The 10,445-nt window shown below is 54.4% G+C and overlaps 1 protein-coding gene across 1 annotated transcript; it reads left to right on the forward strand.

Annotated features, from left to right (window-relative positions):
* Positions 1-8,577: 8,577 nt before the first annotated feature.
* Tmem271 (transmembrane protein 271) lies at positions 8,578-9,702 on the forward strand. Its single transcript, XM_026381551.1, has one exon. The coding sequence runs from the start codon at positions 8,578-8,580 to the stop codon at positions 9,700-9,702; it is 1,125 nt and encodes a 374-aa protein (XP_026237336.1).
* The last annotated feature ends 743 nt before the right edge of the window (positions 9,703-10,445 follow it).

Consider the following 10,445-nt stretch of genomic DNA (forward strand, 5'->3'; position numbering starts at 1 on the left):
AGGCAGGTGCAGACAGATGGCTGGTCTTCAGCAGAGTAGAGCACAGGAGGCTCGGGGACAGGTCTGAAGTCAATATTAGTTTGGGAGTTATCCACATCTAGGTGTTTCTTAAAGCCTGCATGGGCCCTGAAGGAACAGTGCAGACAGAGGCAGGTCCAAGGCTGAGCCTTGTGGGCACCTGCTGACCCCACAGGAGTACATCCTGCCTACATCTTACGTTTGACATGTTGGACTATGTTTGTAACCAGGCATTCCTGTGGCTGAGATTGATGTGGATCTGTCACATGAAGCTACCTTCAGGGAGCAGGAATGGAGCCTATTTGTTACCACCTCATCCCAACATCCAGAGCACCTCTGCCCACCTCACAAGAACTATACAGACTCTTCTTTATTAAATGAATAACTGCATAACCAAGGGCAAGTGTTCTTTTGTGTTTGTTTTCACCTTTAAAAAACATGATAAATAACTGTTTTGTTGGCATTTGGGGGATGAAAATATGAAAAAAATATATTTTGCTACCAGGAATTGAATTCAGCAGTGCTTAACCACTGAGCCACATCCTCAACCCTTTTTAAATTTTGAGAAAGGGTCTCACTAGGTTGCTCACTAAGATGTTAAGGCTGGCTTCATACCTGAGATCTTCCTGCCTCAGCCTCCCTAGCCATTGGGATTACAGGCATGTTCCACCACAACCAAGTTAATTTTTTGTTATCTAACTAAAATTCATGCTACTACTTGAGAGTTAACATAAAAATTTTCAATAACATTTTTATATAAATTTAGAAATAAAATTTTAAGCTAAAATATTTATTTTCATTTTATAACTTTAGCTTGCCTTGCTATTTCTTGCAAAATCCACTCAGTTTTTATAACTATCATCAGCAGTGGTGCGAAATTAGTCCATGAATAAAGGCCTGATTGTGGTCTGACTCAGCAGGGACCTTGCTCCCTTCCCATGGGTGCGAAGTGCTGGAGCCAGGGAATTGAGGCTGCAGGCATTTGCTGCCTGGGCTGTGCCTGCCAGGCTTCCTGGGTGCTGGTGCTGTCAGGGGCAGAGGCCAAGGCAGCACCCACGTAAGCTGAAGTCCGCCTCACGCCTGCGCCTACCACCTGGGTAAGCCCAGTCAGTCGGCAACACCAGCCGGGCCTGACATGCACACGGCCAGTTCCTGTGGTGAAGATTCTGCTGTGGCAGCCTTCATGCCACCACATGGAGCTGCTGAGCAGAGGGGCTGGGACACAGCACCAGCCCTGTGTTTCCGCTCCATCAGAGGCAGTTTACACGAGCAAGCCAAGAACACAGATGATTGCAGTGTGGGAAATAAGAAATGGATTTAGGAATTCATTATCTGCATTTTTAACAGACTTTATTTAATTGTAAGTTTATATCATTCAATTCAGTAATGTTTATAATTAATAACTGGCTCACAAAATTCCTAAGGATTTAGCCCTCAGCTCTAAGAGCCAGTTGGAGCTGGCCCCAGCACATCTCTGACTCCCAGCCTTGCTCAGCGGGTCAGGCCTAATCAGTTGAGAAGAGACAAATGACAATAGTGGCATCATCAGGTAGACACACAGTCCCTGTGAGGGCAAGCAGGACTCCTGGGAACCCAGCACCTCAGGCCTGCGGCTGGCAAGATAACTGCCAAAACCTGAACGATCTTGGAAGATGATCCTGTAGCCCAGAAGAAATCAGGACTCTGGCTGGCACTTGGCCTCAGCCTGGTGAGCCCCAGAGAGGACCCAGATCCCTCCCTGGTCTTCGGGCCCACAGAAGATGGTAGGGATAGTTTGTGTTGTTTTAAGCTATTAAGTCTGTGATAATTTGTTATGCAAAAAGTGAAACAATGCGTGAATTGGATCCCCTAGTTGGAACTTGAATTCAGAAAAGAAAAATATCCCTCTCCTTTTTTTTTTGGTATTAAGGATTGATCCCAGGGGTATTCTACAACTGAACCACATCTGCAGCCTTTTTAAAAACATTTTTTTTTTTAAATTTTGGGACAGGGTCTTGTGAAGTTGCTGAGGCTGGCCTGGAACTTGCCATCTCCTGCCTCAGCTTCCCAAGTTGCTGGGATGACAGTCATGTGCCACTGCCCACAACCATTTAAAGTTTCTTATTCCCCTACAATTTTAAAGCAGGCATCATGATGCAATGGAAGACTCTCACAGTGGAAGACAGGACCTGGGTATCAGAACTAAACTGCTCCAGGGCAGGAGCAGGAGAGGTGTAGAGATATGGGCAGGGACAGGAGGGGAAGTCCAGCCAGGAGGGGACAGGCCAGGGAGTGGAACCACTGGAACAGGGGACGCTCCCTGAGGCTGATAGCCAGGAGTGGCAGGATATACAGGAGATGCCCTGGGAGTAGAAACTCATTTCCCTTAACATCCTGAGCGCACTGTCCGGTTCAGGGAGCTTTCAGAAGCAGAGTTTTGTTTGGGGGGGATTTTGTTTGTTTCTTGTTTATTTTGGGTTGTGGGTGAAGTGAAACTTAAGGATGCTAAAATGAAGACAGGTGACATGATGGGCTGGAGAGAGAGATGCAAGGTCTCCATCAATGAAAGCAGGGCTCACCCCTCCCCACCACACAGCTGCTAGCAAGCACTGAAGAATGTTAGAGGAGCATGAGCATGTCTGGGACCCTGAACCTCAGAGGAGGAGCACCAGGCAGGATCTCAGGAGCACCAGGAGGGACCTCAGAGGAGGAGCACCCAATGGGACCTCAGAGAAGGAGCACCAGACAACAGCCCTGCTGAACAGAGGAAGAGTGCTAAGTCTCACAGCAGAACCTAGAAGAAACTGAATTTTCATACAAAACACACAAAAAATACAACAAAAGACAAGACAACCCATTTTTCCCCCTTTGGCACTGGAGATTAAACTCAGGGATACTGTACCACTGAGCTACAGATACATCTCCAGCCCTTTAGTTTTATTTTTGTTTTGAGACAAGCTCTTGCTAAGTTGCTAAGATTGGCCTCAAACTTGTGATCCTTCTGCCCCAACCTTACAAGTTGCTGGGAGGCATGCCACACTGTGCCACACAGATAACACAATTTTTAAAAAATCTTCAAAAGATCTGAAATGACCTTTTTATGGAGAAGATATATGAAAAGCCCAAGATCATTGGTCATTATGGAAATTCAAATTAAAACCACAAGTTACCACTACACACCCACAGACTGGCCAACATCATTAGGAAGGCTGATCAGCTGGGCTGTTAAGGATGCAGAGCCTGGGATGCTCATGCATCAGTGTGGGAAATGTAGTGAGCGGTTTGGCTTCTCTGGAAAACAGTCTCTCTAAAGTTTAAATGTAACTACAACCCAGCAATCCCATTTCTAAATACATACCCTTAGAGGTGATGCTCACATGATTCATACCTAAATTTCACTACTAAGCACCACTAAGCAGCACCTGTGTGCATAATAACCCAAAGGAGAAAGCCCAAATTCCCAATATGGTGTGAATGGATAAGCACATTTAGTAGAACTTTACTCAGCAATAAACAAATGATCCATGACTTCTTAAATGGTATGGACAAATCCAAATAGCATTATGCTAAGTGAAAGAAGGCTGTGGTGAGTCTTTGGTACAAAACCATGTACTAGAACCACTGCTGCAGACCAAGGTGAGGGCAGCATGACTGAGAAGGGCATGGGCAAGTTGGAACACTGCACCAGGAGGTGGCAGTGACGTAAGCCAATACACAGTCATCCAGATTCACAGTTACACACTCAAGAGCTGGTGACTATTACTGCACATGAATTGCATCTCAATACAAATGGGCCCAAAAAAGGCGAGTATCACTCATGACACAGGGATTTCCTTCTTAGATACATACCCCAAAATGCATGCCCAAGTGCGTCGGGGCACACAAGTGAGGATCACAACTTACTCATAATATCTCGGACTAGACATGCCGTTTCACCAATGGGCTTACAGCCAGTGAGCTACAGCTGCATACACTGACACAGGGAGACATCACAGACATGAAGCCGGCAAGGGTGTCAGGTGGGGTGTCATGCCATGCCAGTATTTGTAAACATTCAAAAGATAGGCAAACCTGGACACATGGTTAACCATGGGTGCCTTGCTGACAGACACAAATAAGTGCAAGGTGCTTACATGACTCATACCTGAATTTCACTACTAAGCGTAGCCTGAGAGTTGGCAGGAAGGAGCTGTGCATTCAGGCCCCACAGGCTTCTGCTCCCTGAGTGCAGGTGACAGGTGCTCATTCATAATTCATTGTGTTGACTTCTCGCTGCAGATTTGTTATATTCCACAGGACCAAGGCTTCTAGAATCTCGACTTGGAGCATCGCTGTCTCTGAGCACCGGCCGCTATGGTAGCACAAGAGCCCTTGGACAGCCTGCCAGCTGTGGGAGTTTCCCAGAGATGCCTACTGCCCTGCTGTGAGTGGCAGCTCAACAGCAGCCATTCCTGGTGGGCATGGTAGTGAATGAGTTCAGCTATTGCACTAGTGCTGCGTTGACTGCTCATCTCCAGAACTCATGTGCTGGATACCTAATCCCACCCCCTGCAGTTTGCTGTGTGCCAACAGCGTCTAGGAGGTGATGGAGTTGCATGGGCTCTGTTGCACTGACCATCCCTGGCTAGTGGGTTGCCCTGAGAGTGGCTCTGTTATAAAACAGAGCCCTCTAGCCTACTTGCTCTGTGTCCTTGTGATGCCCTCCACATGCCACAACCCAGGAGGAAGAACCTCACAACTGGCCCCTGTGCTTGCCCTTCCTAGCTCCAGAACTTTGAGCTATGTGAACTTCTATTCTGCAGCATTCAATTATAGCAAAAGAAAATCTTCTGAGACAGCCAGTTTAAAAAAAAAAAAAAAAAAAAAGGATGCAGTCAGACATGATGGAGCAGGCCTGTAATCCCAATGGCTTGGGGGGCCAAGGCAGGAGGATTGTGAGTTCAAAGCCAGCCTTAGCAACAGTGAGGTGCTAAGCAACTCAGTGAGACCCTGACTCTAAATAAAATACAAATTAGAGGTGGGATATGGCTCAGTAGTTGAGTGCCCCTGAGATCAATCCCTGGTACTAAAAAAAAAGATGCAAATACTAAAAGTTAAGTGATAGATTAGAAAAAATAATCAATTGAAATCAATATTATGGAAGACTGAATTTTAAGTGCTAATAAATGTGAATATTAAAACAAGATTTAAAGGTGATCACAAAATGTTCTTTACTTATCACATCTTTATTAGTGTTGTACTCACACATGGAAACATGATTGTTTTAAGAATGTTGCCTGAGTTTCTAGACCTTATCTTTAAGTGGGGCAGGGATGTCTTCCCTGGAGAAGGTGGCTGCCAGGACTGCAGAAGGCTCTGTGTGAACTTGCTGGGCAGGGCTGGCTCTGTGACTGTAACAACTCCTCCTTCCCCAGCAGTCTGGAGGGAAGTTATCTCCCACTACTGCTGTGCTTCTCCCCAGAACCAGCATCTCCTTGACCCCCGATCTCCAAATCACTCTGCTGGCTGCAGCTGCTGTGGGGTCCTCTCTGCTGGGGAAAGATGTGACAGTGCACAGGGTGATGAGAAGGAGAGGAGCTTTGCTGGGGAAGGCTGCCAGAAAGCTCTAAGATTGTGTACAGGTTGGCTCCAATTTCTACCCCTGGTTTTAGGTGTCAGAAACGAGGATGAGTGTGGAGGGGTGTTTGAGGGGTCTCTGTGACTGTGACAGAAACCCTGAAAGAAAGCTCTGCACATCTGGGACCAGGACTGTCCTCCCGTCTTTGCCTACATAGTGTCCCCCACTGGGGAAGATGGTGACCTCTGTCACAAGCCCGGAAGGGACTGTGCATGTGGGGAACCTGTGGCTGCAGTACCTGTGACACTGGAAGGAGGAAAGGACCTTTCCAGCCCACCCAGGCTCCAGGCAGGGCTCCTCCACACACAAACAGGGTGTCCCTGGCCTCAGGATAAAACTGAACTCCTGACTCAGCCTAAAGACGCATCTCAATGGAACACCTGCTGCCGGTGGTCTCAGGCTGCAGCTTTTCCATGAGTGCCGCTCTCCAAGGGGCCTTTGCTTCTGCTGCCCAAGCTCCTCCTCCAAGCCCCTCCCCACCCCAATACAGAGGTGCCCTGCACCGCTATGAGCTATGTGCTGTCAGGGGCAGACCCACCTGCAAACTTATTGACCCGTGCAGACCAGGTGAAACTAAATCCTGATGTGTGTTTGGACCCTGTCTCTGCTGAAACCCAATCTGAAGAGAAAGACATATTTGGACCACAGGGAAATGCTGCAATATGGGGGCCACCTACCAGGGACTTGGAAGGGCAGAAAGGCAATTGGGGGAGCAGGGAAAAGGCCAACAGAGCCACTGACTCCACCAGTGAGTTTAAGAAACCGGGAGGTGGTCCACGGGCTGGAAGTACCTAGTGAGGGGAGAAACTCCACCGGAGGTACTGCCCTCTGCGGGGTCTGACGACAGGAGCTCGCCCCGCACAACCGCAGCCTGGGCTCTAGCTCCTGAAGAACGCAGCCCACCCCTTCAGGGAGGGAGGCACCGGCCAGCAGTTTCTTCTTTCTTTGGCCGGTAGGCTGCGCCATCCCCACGTCCGGAGCAGAGAAGTGGCTCCACCCACCGGCGGTGGTGGCAAACGTCGTTTCCCTGGAAACCGCAGTAACCGCTGGGAGTCGGCTCGGAAGCTTCGTTCACGCGCGTGGGCGCCACGACCCTCATACAAGCTGGCTCACATGCGGCCCTCCCCAAACTCACACCCCGCTTGCGCAGGCCGAATCGCCATGCCTGTTTTCTGGCTAGTCACCCTGCAGAGGCGCGGGACCCACTGGCTGCTATTCCAAAATGTGCATTTCCTGCAACAGAAAACAGCTCATTCTCCTCGCAGCTAGGGATCTGAAGTGAACCCCATGCAGATGTCCAGGGAGCCCAGGAAGGCCTTCACATGTTTTCCCATTGGGCGGGTGGTTTCGGCGAGGCGTGGGCAAGGGCCCTTTGCATGGCCTCAGACCACGTGGGTGCGGCTTCTCAATGCGCAGGCCTCCCGCTCACCGGGAGCCCTGGACCCTTTAGGACCAGGAAGCACGCACTGGACTATGCCTCTGGCAGCCGGAACCTGCGGAGCCGGTGTCTGGCGCGCAGGCGCGTCCTTGAGCACTCCCAACAGCACCCCGGGTCCTCCCCAGCCCGGCCACGGGTTCTGCCACCGCATCCAGTGGGGTCTCAGACGCTGCGCAGGCGGCCTGAGTCACCAGCACCAGGGACAGCGAAGCAGCTCAACTGGAGCTCCAGAGGGTTTGGGTCCTAGAAAACTCGGGACCCGCCCACGGCGCCCTCCAGTTTTTCCGCACCTGAGAGGCGATTTGCCGCCCCACCCACTTCACGCAGGTCCAATCAATTCACCTGAGCCCGCGACTGCGGAAATTTCGTGCCTGATCCGCAGACTGGACCCAAACCCAAACAGATTCACCCGTCGTTTTCCCCATGACTTTACACCAGCTCCGCTCTGTGGCTGGTCCTACAGCCTACCCACATCGCACACAGGGCAAACAGCAAACAACATGCACAACACACCCGCATTGCACATATAACACAGCACACTGCAAACCGCACACACAACATAGTACTGCACACTGCACACACTACACCCCTCACAACACACCTCACACAACACACACGCAACCCGCAATACACCACAACGCACAGCCTCACAACCGTAACACCCCCTCACACGTACTGAATACATGACACACAACACGGCACACGCACTGCGCACTGCGCACTGCACACACGACACGACACACCACATAGACAACATCCCCAAATGCACACACCCCATACATACCCCTCACACACAAAGCACACCGCACACACTCCCCTTCATCCGCACATGCCAGCACTTCCCAGAGATCCAGACTCCGTCCTGCAATCCCCGAGCAGCCCCTCAGCACCTGGGCTCCCCTCACACCGTTTCCCAGCGCCCTCAGCTAACTTCTTCTGGCCGAGGGTGGGCGTGGAGAGCGGTCGGGCGGGGTGGATAGGGAGGTGCGATCTTAGGCACTAAAAGGTGGGAGGTGCTGGAGGTGGGGCCCCGGGGGTCTGGGAGAGAAAGGCCGTTGTGGGGTGGCGCTCCCAAAACGGCGGGCGCTGGATTGGGCATCAGCAGGGGGAGGGCAGAAAAGCTAAGACTAGGCGGCAAGAGGCGCCTCTTCTTGGGCGGGGCAGAGGGGCGTCCTGGGGGCGGCCGGGGGCTGGAGCGAGTGGAGGGGGGCGGCGCCAGGGCGAGGCGCTCCGGGCCGCGGGCAGGTGGGGGGGCACGCGTCCGGGAGGGACGCCAAGGGCTGGGGAGGGGGCGCGCGCGCCCTGCGGTGCTCGGCGCCGCCTCGGTTCCCGGCGCGGGGTCGCGGCGGCGGTGGGAGGCGGAGGATGCGGGCTCCGGCGGCGGCGGCGCGGGCCAGGGAGGACGCGGGAGGATGAGGAGGAGGCCGGCGGTCCGGCCGCGCGGCGCCGGGAGGAGGCGCAGGCGGCGGGGGCGGCGGCGGGCGGCGGCGGGCGCGCGGGGTGCGGGCCGGCTCGGGCGCGGAGGATGAAGTGGAGCGTCCGCGGGGCCTGCGCCGCGCTTTCCTCCTGCCTGCTGCTCGCCTGCGCACTCAGCGCCGCCGCCGTCGGCCTTAAGTGCTTCTCGCTGGGCTCGGAGCTGCGCGGGGAGCCGTTCCGACTGGGGGCCGCAGCCGGCGCCTTCTACTCGGGGCTGCTGCTGGCTGCCGGCCTTTCACTGCTCGGCGCCGCCCTGCTCTGCTGCGGGCCCCGGGACGCGCCCCTCGCCGCCCCGGGACCGGCGCCAGGCCCGGGGATAGGGGTTCCCGCGGCTCCCGAGGGCGCTCCGGAGGCTGCCCCCGGCGAGGCGGGGGCGGCGGCCGGGCCCCCGGGGCCGGTGAACAGCCAGAACCTGCTGCTGCTGGGCGTGCTTGTCTTCATGCTCGGGGTCCTGAGCGCCTTCGCGGGCGCAGTGATCGACGGCGACACGGTGTCCCTGGTGGAACGCAAGTACTCCCATTACTGCCTGCCCCCGCGCTCGCCGGCCGCAGCCCCCAGCCCCGCAGCCGCGGCCCCGGGTCCGGCCCCAGGGGCGCCGCGCTCCCGCAGCACCCTGGACAGCGCCACGTCCGCCAAGTGCCGCCAGCTGAAGGACTACCAGCGCGGCCTGGTGCTCTCTACCATCTTCAACTCGCTCGAGTGTCTGCTGGGCCTGCTCAGCCTTCTGCTGGTCAAGAACTACAAGTCGTCGCAGGCCCGGAGGGGTCGGCGCGGCCGGCGGAGGGCAGGTCGGGCCCTGGCGCGGCCCCGTGGCATCCCTGGGCTCCGTGCGCAGCCGCCATCCTCCCGCGCGCGGCGGGGACGACGGGGTCGGCGGGGACGACGGCTGCAGCAGCGGCCGAGTGAGGCCTCCATCCTGTCCCCTGAGGAGTCCGACTTTGCCGCCCCTGGGGACTGCGCGGGCTTCGCGGCTCACCACGCAGTGTCCTACATTAACGTGGGCGTCTTCCACGCATTCGACGAGGCGGGCGTGGAGGTGTGCTGCGGCGGACACCCGTCGGTGGAGCTGCCCGGGTACGCGCCCTCGGATCCCGACCTCAACGCCTCCTACCCGTACTGTTGCCGACCGCCCTTGGAGGCGGCGCGCCCCTGGGAGCCGAGGCGGGCCTGCTGAACCCCAGGCTGGGTCCCAGCGCTCGCGCCTCCCGCAAGAGCCCAGGGGAGGGTCCCAAGCCAGGCCTCGAGGGCGTAACAGCTCCGTGACCACTGGACGGTCCTCTGATGTTATCGTTTCTGTGTCCAGGACGTTTGTCTTCTCTGTGTCGTTCGTATCCGGATTCCATTTAAAGTTTACAATAAATGTTTTGGGTCGGCTCGCCGACTGCACTTCTCTTTGGCATCGGTTCCCTGGGCGGCGCTGAGGTCCCAGGTCGAGGGGCAAGAACAGAGCGCGCAGCGAGCGTGATTTCCTGCGAGGACCTAGGCTGAGCGACAGACAAAAGCCAAGGTCCTGTAGGAACTCAAGGAGGAGTGCCGTCCCGCAGCAACACTGCGACCCCACGTGCCTGCTTCAGCCGACACTTTCTTACTGTAAAGCTCTCCATAAACAGTGACTATGTTTGGTATATTTATTGCAATTTGAAGTTGGTGAGTTCCTTTATTAAATTAATTGCTATGTTATTGGAGAATGTTCATCAACTTGGAATTAGAGGGTGTCTACACGTAAATGAGCATGGGGAGGAAGGGCAGAATTGGGTTGGATTTGTTAAGTTTGAACCTGTGTTCTGCCAGCTGGTCCTCTCTGTCCGCCCTGTCTCTGAGCTAACTCGCTGAGTGTGCAGACACTGACACCAGACCCTTTCATTTCTGTTTTTGGAAACTGGCTGTGTGGTTTCTACTGCAAAGCAGTAGAATTTA

Source organism: Urocitellus parryii, chromosome 10 (assembly GCF_045843805.1).
Source record: "Urocitellus parryii isolate mUroPar1 chromosome 10, mUroPar1.hap1, whole genome shotgun sequence".
NCBI lineage: Eukaryota > Metazoa > Chordata > Mammalia > Rodentia > Sciuridae > Urocitellus > Urocitellus parryii.

What these genes read in the sequence shown, in the direction of transcription:
- Tmem271 (XM_026381551.1), top strand. Translation starts at nt 8,578, where the DNA reads ATGAAGTGGAGCGTCCGCGGGGCCTGCGCCGCGCTTTCCTCCTGCCTG.